Here is a 13969-nt window from a genome sequence, read left to right on the forward strand (position 1 = left end):
ATGGAAAGCATATAGTACATTACACAGCATCGGTGATGCAAATTCTGGTTATTGTCCGATAGTATTAGTATTTCTTAATCTGATGGTTACGCGAGCCATCCCAAAGACTTTGAAACATCTGTAGATCTTGAAAGTCCACAGTACAGTTTACCTGTAGGCTAACCGTGAGAAACAAGGTCTTCTCCTCTCTCTAATACTGTAGCTGCCGTACCCATTGGGTTGTACAGCACTAGCCTGATCATGTAGTTCTGTGATTTGAGTAGGGCAATACACTGTACCAGAAACCATGATGCACATTGTGTTCTCACTTGTTATTGTTTTCCAGTTTTACTGTTTTAACTAAAGACATGCAAATGCAAGGCAAGGGTACTTGTACGGATATGAACTGTCGGTAACACTTTATTTCAGGGATACATCTATTAGCACACTAATACATACAATGTTCCTGTATAAGTAACTTGTAAGGCATGTACAAAGCAAAATCAAACATTTGTTAGGCATGTATTCGCAAATGTCTTGTTCATGCACAATAAGGGATTTATTACCAATTTAGCCTTAGTAAGGACCTAGTAGGCCTTAGCGTTTGCTTAGTACATGCCTTACAAGTTACTTATGCAGGCATTAACATTGTATGTATTAGTGCTTATAGATGTGTCCCTAAAATGAAGTGTTACCGAACTGTCTTGTATAATGTAAACCCAGAGGTGTACAGCTCCGGGCCACACATCACACTGGTTCCAACAGCATTGATGAGGAATGTTGGATCTGTTATTTACCCCCCACACTGGCGACATATTTTATGTACAGTAGCAAACAAGCATCGTAGCAGCAGGTGGATTCAACAGTGGATTTGAATGCAAGGCACCGACAAAAAATAGCCCTCAGCACCCAACACTGGTGGACATTAGTGATGATGTGCTGACCTGTATTGAAAACAATGTTATCAAATGTTGGCAGAGCAGTGCTTTGCACATTGTCGGAACTGGTGTGCGGTAGAGTAGTCACAAATCGGTCCTTGGAGAGTAGTCACAAATCAGGGGTGCATTTCTGGAACGCGTAGTTGCTAACTATGTTAGCTACTTTGTTGGTTGCAATGCAATTTCCCATTGGCAACTGCTGAAGTTGAAAACAGCTAAGCTTTCCAGAAATTCACCCCAGTCCTGTTGTGGCATCCAGGTTGCAACTGTCCAATAAGCCAGCTGATCCCAATCATTAGCCAGGGACAGTACATTAGCTAGTTAGTGAAATCACCTGTTGGAAGTGTTAAGAGGCATAAGGATTACACATGCATGCTTCTTTCACTCCTGCTTCTTCACTACCTACAGTACAACAGCACAGAGGTTTGGATGTTTGGGAAATGTGAACCGTTTTTCATGCACACACACAAGGACACACACACACACACACACACACACACACACACACACACACACACACACACACACACACACACACACACACACACACACACACACACACACACACACACATATATATATACAGGGAAGCCGACAGGTGGGGGGACAAAGGGGTCTGTTGTCCTGGGCCCCGCAATTTGGTTCTCATAGCATTGTAGGTAGAGAAGCCCATTCATATGACTTTGTTCTGGGCCCAGCCAAAGCTGTCAGCGGCCATGCGCATACGCACACACACACAAATACAAAGGGAAAAGAAACTCACCACATGCTTCTTTATGCTTCTCTCCCTCCCAGCCGACGAATCCCAATCGCGGCTGGTTTGTGCCCCCCTTCGGTGGCAACCCCTGGTGGGTGTACCTGGCCTCCAGCGTCCCCGCCCTGCTGGTCACCATCCTCATCTTCATGGACCAGCAGATCACAGCCGTCATCGTCAACAGGAAGGAGCACAAGCTCAAGGTCAGACTGATATGAGGTTATTTGCTGTCATAAGTCTGTTGTTACCAGTGTAGTAATGGCCACGTCACTCACAATGTATTTGTGTTTACGTACAGTAGTAGTGTAGCGCTACTGTATTTTGGGCTTAAAATGGCAAGAAAATTGCAGTTATATTCTTATCTCCTCCTCCTCCTTCTTCTTCTTCTTCTCCTCCTTTTTCTTCTTCCTTTTCTTCTTCTTCTGTTTCTTCTTCTTCCTCTTCTGGCCCCCATGTGGCTACTTTGGGGTACTGCCGCTTACAGCTGTTTGGCTGATCCGCAAATAGCATCTCATTCATCAGCAAATAATTGGCCGGTCAATACTTGTCATGGCTGGAACTCACTCCCTCTTCATTGCTGTCTTCATCTCTCATTCTCTTCATCTCTCTCTATCTGTCCCTCTATGTGTGTGTGTGTGTGTGTGTGTGTGTGTGTGTGTGTGTGTGTGTGTGTGTGTGTGTGTATGTGTGTGTGTGTGTGTGTGTGTGTGTGTGTGTGTGTGTGTGTGTGTGTGTGTGTGTGTGTGTGTGTGTGTGTGTGTGTGTGTGTGTGTGTGTGTGTGTGTGTGTGTGTGTGTGTATGCGTGTGTGTATGCGTGCTTGCGTGTGTATGTGTGTCTGTGTGTACATATGCATTCATGTGTCTATACCTCCCTCCTACAGAAAGGTGCAGGGTACCACCTGGACCTGTTCTGGGTAGCGGTCCTGATGGTGGTGTGTTCCTTCATGGGGTTGCCATGGTACGTGGCCGCCACCGTCATCTCCATCGCCCACATCGACTCCCTCAAGATGGAGACCGAGACCAGCGCACCGGGAGAGGCACCCAAGTTCCTGGGAGTCAGGTTAGTTTGGGGTGACTGACGTTGGGAAAATTGGGGTCAGGAACAGTAGACTGTAGCAAGGAGCAGGCTTGACTTATTTTACTAGGCGTAGGTATTTAAAGGGACACTGTGCAGGAAATGGTCAAAAAAGGTACTGCAACTATGCTGCTCATTGAAACTGGGCTGCCTATTGCCAAATTTGATCTTTACATGAAAGTTTACTAAGTAATAAACAAATATTTTCTTGTATGGTCCAAGTCATTTTTGCAGCTAAAAATGGCTATTTCTGGAAATTCTAAATGGCGGACCATGGAGAAGATCCCCGTTTTCATGTATGAAAAGTGCAATTTTTCCAGTCATAATGAATATTTAGAATTTGATGGTGGTGTTAATTATTCATGAAAAAGGTAACATTAGTGAATGGGCAGCATGAATTCTGGAAATAAACAACTAAAAATCTCACACAGTGTCCCTTTAAGTTTGGTTACACATTGTTACATTGTTGCACATAAAGGACACTTTATGAAAGGGGATCAGTTGACCATATAGTAAACTGCAGCACTTCCTAATGTATTACCAACACTACGGCTGTGGTGTTTTATGGATGCTGGAACAACAGATCATCTCTTCTAATCATCCTAAGATCGAAACCATGACCACAAACAAACCATATTTGTGGTATACAATCTATACAATGACAAAAAAAATGTTCAGCAGTATGCCATCAACTTTGATGACAATGCACTAAAAAGTATTTGTTTTATGGGGATGGTCATATATATATACATATATATACAGTATATATATATATATATATATATATATATATATATATATATATATATATATATATATACAGTCCCAGGAAAAAGTTTGTACACCCTTTGAAATTTCTTACATTTCTGTCAAAATTGATCATAAAACATGGTCTGATCTTCCCGGAAATTTCAAGAAGGAACAATCAGTCTGCTTTAATTAATTCCACCCAAACATTTACAAGTTTTCATATTTTTATTGGTCATAAGGCCATAACATTCACAGGAGAGCAGGGCATAAGTAAGTACACCCTTACATTAAGTAGGTTTTAACCCTCAGTTAGTTGCAATATCATCAACCAGACTTGTCCTGTAGTTGCAGATCAGATTAACAAAACAATCTGTTTGTATCTTGTCTCCCTCTTCTTTAGAGAACTGCCTCTCATCAGCAGGGTTTGTGGGATGTCTGGAGTGCATAGCTTTCTTGACTTCATGCCATATAATCTCAATTGTTTTTTTGTCAGGGCTTTGACTGGGCTATTTCAGAATGTGTATTTCATTATTATGAAGCCATTCTAAAGTCGATTTGCTTCTAAAGTATGGGTTGTTGTCACATTTCAGGACCCATACTCTTGTGTGCTTCAACTGTGTGACAGACTTCCTCACGTTTTTTCTGTAAAATATCACAATGAACTTGAGTTCATTGTTCCACTGATAATAGCAAACTGTCAAGGGCCTGAGGCAGCAAGGTAGCCGCATATAATGATGCTCCCGCCACCATACTCAGAAGAGGAGATGTAACCAAGAATAGCTAAAAATGGGATTCATTCTGCCAATCTAAAATTAATGGAGTTTCTGTCCAAAAAAATATTGCTGCACCTTTGAGGTTTGCGAAAAAGCATTTATATGCTTCATAGAATTACTGCAAAATATTCTGTAGACCAACGTTGAAACCAAAGTTGAATTGTTCAGGGGAACACACAATGTCATGTTTGGAGGAGAACTGGAGAACCACACCTTCACCAAAACATCATCTCCACCTTTGAGTATGGTGGCGGGAGCATCATTATATCCGGCTACCTTGCTGCCTCTGGCCCTTTTCAGTTTGCTATTATCAGTGGAACAATGAACTCAGAAGTTTATCGAGATATTTTACAGAAAAAAGTGAGGTAGCCTGTCACACAGTTGAAGCACACAAGAGGATGGGTGCTGAAATGTGACAACAACCCATACTTTAGAAGCAAATCGACTTTAGAATGGCTTCATAATAATGAAATACACATTCTGGAATAGCAAAGTCAAAGCCCTGACAAAAAACAATTGAGATTATATGGCATGAAGTCAAGAAAGCTATGCACTCCAGACATCCCACAAACCTTGCTGACGAGAGGCAGTTTTCTAAAGATGAGGGAGACCAGATACATCCAGATTGTTTTGTTAATCTGATCTGCAACTACAGGAAACATCTGGTTGAGGTTATTGCGACTAACTTAGGGTTAAAACCTATTGAATGCAAGGGTGTACTTACTTATGCCTTGCTGTCCTGTGAATGCTTACATCTTATGGCCAATGAAAATATGAAAACTTGCAAATGTTTGGGTTGAATTAGTTAAAGCAGACTCTGGTTGTTCCTTCTTGTGATTTCCGGGAAGATCAGACCATGTTTTATGACCAATTTTGACAGAAAGGTAAGAAATTTCAAAGGGTGTACAAACTTTTTACTGGGACTTTATATATATATATATATATATATAGAGAGAGAGAGAGAGAGAGAGAGAGAGAGAGAGAGAGAGAGAGAGAGAGAGAGAGAGATTTTTTTAAGTATTTATTTTTTAAATTAATAAGTGGCTTTTTGTGTGTCTTCAGGGAGCAGAGAGTGACTGGCATCATTGTCTTCGTCCTGACTGGCCTGTCCGTGTTCATGGCGCCGGTCCTGAAGGTATTTACTACTATCATGAGGATAGAGTTGCAGACATGTGTTCTTTTGCAGAAAAAAATGTGCTGCTATTGTATATGACACAAGGTCCATAGATACTATTCCGCATTGATAGTGGTGAATCTACGGCAGTGTTTCTTAACCTGGGTTGCGGGCACCCCCTGGGGGTGCGCAGAATTTTGTTTGTGTTGAGGTTGTGACCAAAACTCGGCTTGTGAACATTATAATTAGGCCAAATCAAAACAAATGAATACATTTCTTGGTCCCCCATGTAAAGGAATTGAGATATTGATTAGGGTCTGAAGCAACAATCATTATAATTAATCACTTCAATCCTTTTTCAGTGCGTATACACGTGTAGAGGTTTGGGTTGGGGGTGCGCGGCTTGTCTTTGTTAGAGGTAAGGGGGTGCTTTAAGAAAAAAAGGTTAAGAACCACTGATCACGTCATATTAATTTAATTGGATCTTGAAACCCTATTGCAGTGTTGGGACTGAGCAATGTAAAGAAATAAGGAGATGCCAGGATAACACACACACACAAACGGAAGAGAGTTTTTATGTCAAATAAAATATATGGGGTATATCCTAAGTAGGTTACACACACTTACACATTATTTTGAAGAGTGCAGGCTTTGTTATGCAGTTTGTGTTATATGTCACCGATTATGGACATGTAGCCTATATGTATGTACAGTGTACAAACATGTGCCATGTGCTCATCTGTGCTGTGTATCTGCATGCATGATTGAGTGCGTGTTTATGACTTTGACCCAGTCAAACAGACTCTCGTTCGTTGGCCCCCTCACATTCTAACACACTCAAGGGAAATGTAATGCAGTGTTGTTATACATTTTTATGACTAGGCCCAATTGCTCTTAAAGACTGTGACGTTCAACTTGGTTTACCAAATACCACTTTGTGGTTGTGTGTCCAAGGTTATCCATTGTGTTGTCAGGGAGGATCCCTGTAGTAGTCTGTTAGTCACACGTTTTATCTTTGTATTGTGTATTGTCCTTCAGTAGTCTGAAGGCACTTATAAACAAAACACATTATACTGTAATTTGTGGTGTTGCTGCTGTTTATATTATTATTATACAACTACACTACTGACATATACTGATCTCATACAGTAAATAGGTTTTTATTTCATGCTAGTGACTTCCGCACATTGGTACAATGCATCTTCAAGATTCAAGATTTTTACTTGTCACGTGCTTCCTTGTGCTGTCCTTGTTGCTACTGTATGTGAAAACAAGCAAAAGCTTAGAGACACTTGAAGACGGTAAAACATTATGCTGTATACTGTAGTCTTGATGCCATGTTGCTTGACAAGTGTCGCTTTTCTTTCTTGCTTTCATCAGTTCATCCCAATGCCTGTTCTCTATGGAGTATTTCTCTACATGGGAGTTGCATCCCTTAATGGGGTTCAGGTAAGAAGTTAATGTTACTCTCAAAATGTTCAGAGGTGTGCTCACACGCACGCACACACACACACACACACACACACACACACACACACACACACACACACACACACACACACACACACACACACACACACACACACACACACACACAAATGTGAAAAGTGATGGTTTCTGTTTGAGTGTGTCATTTGATTTGTACACATGAGCAAGACATCTTGTTATCCTGCATTTCTGACTTGCATGTCCTCTGTTTCCTGTGTGTGTGTGTGTGTGTGTGTGTGTGTGTGTGTGTGTGTGTGTGTGTGTGTGTGTGTGTGTGTGTGTGTGTGTGTGTGTGTGTGTGTGTGCGTGTGCGTGTGCATGTGTGCTGTGCAGTTCATGGACCGTCTGCAGCTGCTCCTCATGCCAGCCAAGCATCAGCCGGACCTGATCTACCTGCGGCACGTGCCGCTGCGCCGCATACACCTGTTCACCTTCATCCAGGTGCTCTGCTTGGCACTGCTCTGGGTACTCAAGTCCACCGTGGCCGCCATCGTATTCCCCGTCATGGTAAGGACGAGCCACTCATGATTTATAGACTCATCTTCAATAATTAAAATACTTTATATTGCTGCCTGGGTTGGGCTGACTGGGTGGGGTGGGGGGCACATGTGTGCGGAGGGAGGAATGGGTGGAGTGAGAAAAAAAAGTCATGATGTGGAAAAAGGAACAAATGGTTGATGTTATTTCCCAGTTTGTGATGCATGTGATGTTTGTGATACCGTGACTAATTAAAACATAAAATTGTAAACAAAAAAAAGCTTTATATTTGAAGAGTTCAGATGCAAAACCCCCTATGTGCCTTTTCAGAAAATAATCTTAATTCATTTTTATTTAATACAAAGCTATCAAAATTGCATATTTTTTATTTTATTTATGTAATATAACTATTAATATGTATCATCAAGTACATGAATGTAAACCAAACCAACAACAGGGTTCTCTAAACATATTGAAGTGCAGGTCTTCAGAAATGGAGTTGAGGGGTTTTGCATCTGAACTCTTCATTTATATTTGTTGCAAAGGTCAGAGGTCACTGGGGCAGCTGTGGCCTAGTGGTTAAGGAGATGGGCTATGAAAATATGAAAACCACTCCAGTGAAGTGTAGTTTTAACATAGTCTCCGGTGTGGTGTTGTCCATCTCCAGATCCTGGCTCTGGTGGCGGTGAGGAAGGCCATGGACTACCTCTTCTCTCAGCACGACCTCAGCTACCTGGATGACGTCATGCCTGAGAAGGACAAGAAGAAGAAGGAGGACGAGAAGAAGAAGAAGAAAAAGAAAGGAAGCATCGACAGCCAGTTGAATGAAGTATGTCTGAGTCATCAACAAAAATTTTATTTGTAACATTCAGAATCAGAATAGATTCCCATACAGTAGATGTGTTCAGTGATGTATTTGGAATGGTTGTTATTGTAGTGTTCAGTCTGCCACATCATTTTCAGTGTTGGGTTTTCCTTTGACATAGAGATGATATGGGTTGGTATGGGGAAAAGGCCTGTTTTATGATGCAAGTTTTATAAATGAAGACAATTCACTGCATGAAGCTTTTTACATTGATATACTACTACACAATGAAGAAAATAAAAAGTTATTGAGTTACATTTTTTCATAATTGAGAAGATGATGACCCCAAGCAACTCTTACAGTGCGGGTTTCAAGGAGTCTGGTTCGTAAATGTCTAACTGCATGAAGCAGATCATAAAACAGAGCATTTCCTACGCCCACAGTCGGATTGCCATCACCTTGAGAACATCCCGAGTGTCCCGAGTATTAAAATCTCCATGGATATGATGGAACAGGAGGCTATGCTGGGAGATGGTGCCTCAGACAGTGAGTAACCGGCAGCCAAAGCCACGGGGGCCCAAGAGGCGGGTGGTCATCATCAGACCTACCGACCCAACCTCCAAGCCACCTGGGGAGGGGAACCTATACTGACCTTCCTCTCTCTGCACCTGTTTTTTCCGAGCTGGCTGCTTAAATGCTGAGGATTCTAAGTTCAATGGGTCATAAGCGTCTGTGTGACAAGCCATTGCTGCTTTTCTTTGCTAACTTCCCTGAGTTATTGCTATGTAACATTGCCTCACTTTTTTTCTCATTATGCTTATTCTTTCCCCTTCCGACTTTCACGAGACATATGCATAGATCTACTGCTTTATGTGGCAAGCCATTGCTGCTTTTTTACGCATCAACTATGGCAAGCCGTTGCTGCTTTTCTCTGCTGTGTTCCCCTTTTGCTGACTGCTGCTGTTGAGCTGTTTATCTAATTCGCTAGCGGCACACTTACTAACACCTCTACTAACAGCTGCTTTAACCCCCTAGCCAGGTCTACAGCCTATCAGCGTGGCTAAGCTGCTGCCTTTTCCATCTTGCTAAACGGCACTAACACTTTATCTCCTTCTGATTCTTTTTATCTTTTAGGACTCTCTTCTTTCAAGCATGCTTTCATAACCCATAGTTGACTCTTTCAACCTGTGTTCTCTTTCCCATGTAATAACGCTGTCAAGTCCGCTTATATGGTGTCTAACCGCATGTTTTTACATCCACAGGAACTAAATCCCCCGCTTTCCTTTCTCCCTACTGATGGAATGTACTTTCTGGAGCCCAAGCGTAGGCTAAGGTAATGGCTTTGATTTTAACCAAGTCAAAGATGTTGCCATGTTGTTAAAGGTGCACTGTGTAGGATGGTGGCCAGAGTAGGTATTGCAACTATGCTGCTCACTGAAATTGGGCTGTCTACTGCCAAATTTGATCTTTTCATGAATATTTACTAAATAATGAACTAGTAACTAACTAATATTTACTAGTATGATCAAAATAAAATATTAACCCCTTAATGCGCGCCGTACCTCCAGTGGTACGCTGTAATAGTCATTGACATGTACCTACCATAGCACTACAATACTATGACACAACACAGGCCCTTTAGTAATGCACCATGACTTGGTCATTACCATACCGGTAACAACAAATGTATAAAGCCGCGTCTTAAGGGGTTAATGTCAATTTCTGGACATTCAAAATGGCGGACAATGGAGAAGATCCCCCTTTTCATGCAATTTTCTTTCTCAGTCATAATGATACTTAGAATTTGATGGTGGAGGTAAGTATTTATGAAAAAGGTAACATTTGTGAATTGTCAGCATGAATTCTGGAAATAAACAACTAAAAATCTTACACAGTGCACCTATAATGGTAACATAGATATTGGTCCTTGCATTTTTATGAGCTGTGTTGTGTATGGACCAAGTCACCTAGTTTTACCTGTGTGTTGTTTAATAGGCCACTCATCTATTTGCCGTAAGTGGTATTTAGCATTGGTCATTATATTACCAATTTAGCAATTAGCATGAATGGCTGATTTAGTGAATGGCTTGAGCAAATATGTTGACATTACAGATGGCTAACAAAATAGCTGGGGAAGACTAAAAATACATTTTCTTTCTTTTCTTTCTATGTTTCCTCTCCAGTGAGTTTGGAAACTCGTTCATCTAATCTGTGCCTCAGATGAGGGTAGACCTGGAGGAGGTAGAGCAGAGGAACGTTATTTCTGGAAACTTAGATCCTTCTGGAATCGCCTCTCTGAAACTCGCAGGCCATCCTCGCAGACTTCCCCTTAAGTGACCCTGCTAAGTCGCTCTTCACTACAGCAACATGTTAACACGTACACAGTCTTATTATCAGTTACTTATGAATTACTTAAGGTGATACACAGGGCAACTTTTTGAGCAATGTTTCTGAGCAACTACATCATTGGGTCTTAATTTTCTGATAAAATAATAGAGAAAAAATGTCTTCTGCTGATTCAAGTTCTCTTGAAAGTGTTGTAGTGACAAACTGTCCAAATAAAATCTCATAGTATCATTGCCTACAAGCATTGCTCAAAAAGCCGCCTAGTTGTCATCACCTTTAGTGCTGCTCTCTTTTGTGTATCTCTCTGGTGGTTAGAGGAAGATGCAATATAAAAGCTTTATTTCTTTTCTATGTACATGTATATAAGGAGTATGGTAGTTTCTGAGAGTCTTGCATCCTATACTATGAAGAGCACATGGGAAAGAATCAATAGTTTTTAAGGTCTTGCTTTTTCTTCTGCAAGATAGTACAGCGTGACTTCTCTTTTTTTATAGCAACATTTTAGATATCTTGACCAAACCAAATCATCACAGTAATGTGAAAGAGAACAAATAGTGTTTAAGGTCAGTAATGCTTATAAAGGATATAAAGAAGTACATGTCAGACAGACAGACTTTTGCACATTTCTCCCCTTTCTCAGGTGCTGATTACACCTATGTGGGTATTTTTAAATGTGGATATTTTTTTAAATCCATTTACGTATAAACGCGACATAGGGATAAAAATAAAAGCTCCATTGTGACAGGTGCGATTTAGACCCCTAAATGGGGAATTTTAAAAACCAGAGTTTTGAAATGAGCATTCTAAAACTCTGTTTATGTGTAAACGAGAGGCCAAAACAATGCGTTTTCAAAAATATCCGCATACGCGTAAACAGCTTCTCATAGTGGTTTCATTTTGTCATCATGCAGAATATTCATTTAAAGGAGCCAAAGTGTTGTGTGAAAACAAACAAATTTAATGTTTGTATAAATTTGATCTCAAGTTTTTCCTGTGTTTTGAAGACACAACCCTGGTATTTCCTTTAGTGCAGAAGTGTACACACGTTTATTCGGTAGCTCTACCTCTTGTGATTTTGACTTTTAGCTGCCAGCCATTCAAAGTCTGAAGACAAACATTTATTTATGCAAACATTTATGTAAATGCAATCATCAATATGGTTTGGGTTTTCTTTTTTGCTGGTTTGTTTAAATAATGTGGGTTCAATACTGGACGTTTCCTATTTTTTAAAGATTCACTACAAGCATGTGATTAACTATTTATGACATTATTTGTATAGAAAATAATTATGTAATCCTGACTTGATGATGAAATATCAAGACCTGATTTTTTTGTCTTCTTACTTTGAAGTTGTTAATAATGATCATTTTATTACTGTCTGTGATTTTGTGATATAAAGAATTGTATTGTATTGTATTGTATGTATTATTTTTTAAGAAGTGATTTAGATGCAGTATTGTCTTTTTTTTCTTTTCTTTTCTCTTTTTTGTTTTGTTTTTTTACACATGACCCCTTGACTGTAGATTGTGAGATTCAAAAGCGCAGGCGGTGAGGCGGTTGTTGTGATGCTACTTGATTCATTTGGTGCAAGTCAGGTCATGCCAATGGTGGTGAACACTGATCAGCATACTACATATACGTGCAAAGCTGTGTTTCAGTCTAATTGAATCAGTCAGATTCGTTACCAAAAACCTTTACTTAAATGAAAAGTGAATGATGCATATTTATTATTATATAAGGTGATGTGAATGATATCGGACTCAGACAGTGGGCCTTGTATTCAGCTTTGGTTTGGCCCTCATTACTGAAGTACCGGTAATATAAAGACAATCTTCGCAGTGTGAATATGTTTGTTTGCCATTCGTCAGAGCTTGCGATGGATGTGGACAAGGTTGATTTTGCATTACGTTTCGGAGCACTATTCAACATCATTCTGTTGGGGTTTTTTTTTGGTCACATGTGATCTGACTTTCCGTGTCTGCTCTGCTAGATGCTGTAAATTAGTTCTCAAATTGTCTTCTGTGTTACTATCATATCATTCATTCATGGCGAAAAAGGTGTTGTTATTAAAGAATCAAGCCTCGTAATCACTACAGCATTGAGCAGGAGACTAAATCATATTGGATGAACTCAAACGTCGAGATGTGACATTTCGACCTTGTACTATCTCAATTTTGTAAGAGCCTTGGAGGACTATTACACATTGATTCAATGGTTTTTATTGTCATCCATATATTAACTTGAGATGCATATCAGAAATAAAAAATGACTGATGAAATGAAATATTTGCTAAGACTAATACTTGTGTGTGTTACTAAAAAAAAACACAAATGTAAATACTATATTTTGGCAATATACTGTATAGCTTTGTCTAATATACTGTATATTTTATGTTTCACACAAAGCCAAATGTGTAGTCCCTGGCTTCAGAGAGTAAATATTTGATTTGATTTGAATTGATTTATTTAAACTCCAAGGATCATTGAGGGCATAGCCCTCCTTTGCAATGCTGTCAAGTAAAATCATGCATGCTATATAAAACAACACACATACAGCATGCGTAATATCACAACAATCTATTAATTAGGCCTACTACAAACTATTTATTAAAACAAGTGCATGATTGTGAGTTTTAAAAAAAACTGTTTTAAAAAAAAAGTTCCAATGACATAAAGCTATTAGGACCAACACTTCCAAGTGTATTCCATGATGGTCCAAGGTCCATAGAAACTAAAACCAGTTTTGCCCAGCTCATTAAGGGCAAAAGGTACCTCAGGCAAAAAATGGTATTATGAGTTTGGTAGGGTTAGAAAATCCAACTAAAAGAGCTGAAATGTACAATGGAAAACTGGCCAGAAAGGGCCTTATAAATTGAAAGAAATCGATACATACATATCCCTTCTTTAAAGGGACACTGTGCAGGAAATGGTCAAAAAAGGCACTGCAACTATGCTGCTTATTGAAATTGGGCTGCCTATTGCCAAATTTGATCTTTACATGAAGGTTTACTAAGTATTGAACAAATATGTTCTAGTGTGGTCCAAGTACAGTCATTTTTGCAGCTAAAAAGGGCTATTTTTGGAAATTCAAAATGGCGGACCATGGAGAAGATCCCCCTTTTCATGTATGAAAAGTGCAATTTTTCCAGTCATAATGAATACTTAGAATTTGATGGTGGTGGTAAGTATTCATGAAAAAGGTAACATTAGTGAATGGGCAGCATGAATTCTGGAAATAAACAACTAAAAATCTCACACAGTGTCCCTTTAAGGTGAAGCCCACAGAGCTTTGTCAAATAAAAGACAATAAAGAGTGCTGTAGGCATCTCCAGTAATAATTGTAAGTGCAGAGACAGTATCAAGTGCAGAGGGATAAATCACCGCACTAGTCATCTTTGCTGGAAGTTTATTTGGTGAACAACGCGTTTCGCTGATGGTTCATCGCATCACTTTTACTGCGCATCACCAGC

General features: G+C 39.9%; 1 protein-coding gene across 3 annotated transcripts in view; it reads left to right on the plus strand.

Moving 5' to 3' along the window:
• Positions 1–12783, plus strand: part of slc4a4b (solute carrier family 4 member 4b) — a 61275-nt gene extending 48492 nt beyond the window's left edge. For 2 of the 3 annotated variants that reach the window (XM_063210589.1, XM_063210591.1), the window contains exons 18-25: positions 1713–1874; positions 2554–2732; positions 5333–5405; positions 6765–6833; positions 7206–7379; positions 8017–8178; positions 8598–8700; positions 10338–12783. In XM_063210589.1, coding sequence (XP_063066659.1) covers positions 1713–1874; positions 2554–2732; positions 5333–5405; positions 6765–6833; positions 7206–7379; positions 8017–8178; positions 8598–8700; positions 10338–10378 — 963 coding nt within the window. In that variant the 3' untranslated portion in view covers positions 10379–12783. Of the gene's footprint in view, positions 1–1712; positions 1875–2553; positions 2733–5332; positions 5406–6764; positions 6834–7205; positions 7380–8016; positions 8179–8597; positions 8701–9416; positions 9488–10337 lie in introns of all 3 variants that reach the window. The other variant, XM_063210590.1, reaches the window with a different exon arrangement.
• Positions 12784–13969: the final 1186 nt, after the last annotated feature.

This window comes from Engraulis encrasicolus, chromosome 11, assembly GCF_034702125.1.
Source record: "Engraulis encrasicolus isolate BLACKSEA-1 chromosome 11, IST_EnEncr_1.0, whole genome shotgun sequence".
NCBI classification, from domain to species: Eukaryota; Metazoa; Chordata; class Actinopteri; order Clupeiformes; family Engraulidae; genus Engraulis; species Engraulis encrasicolus.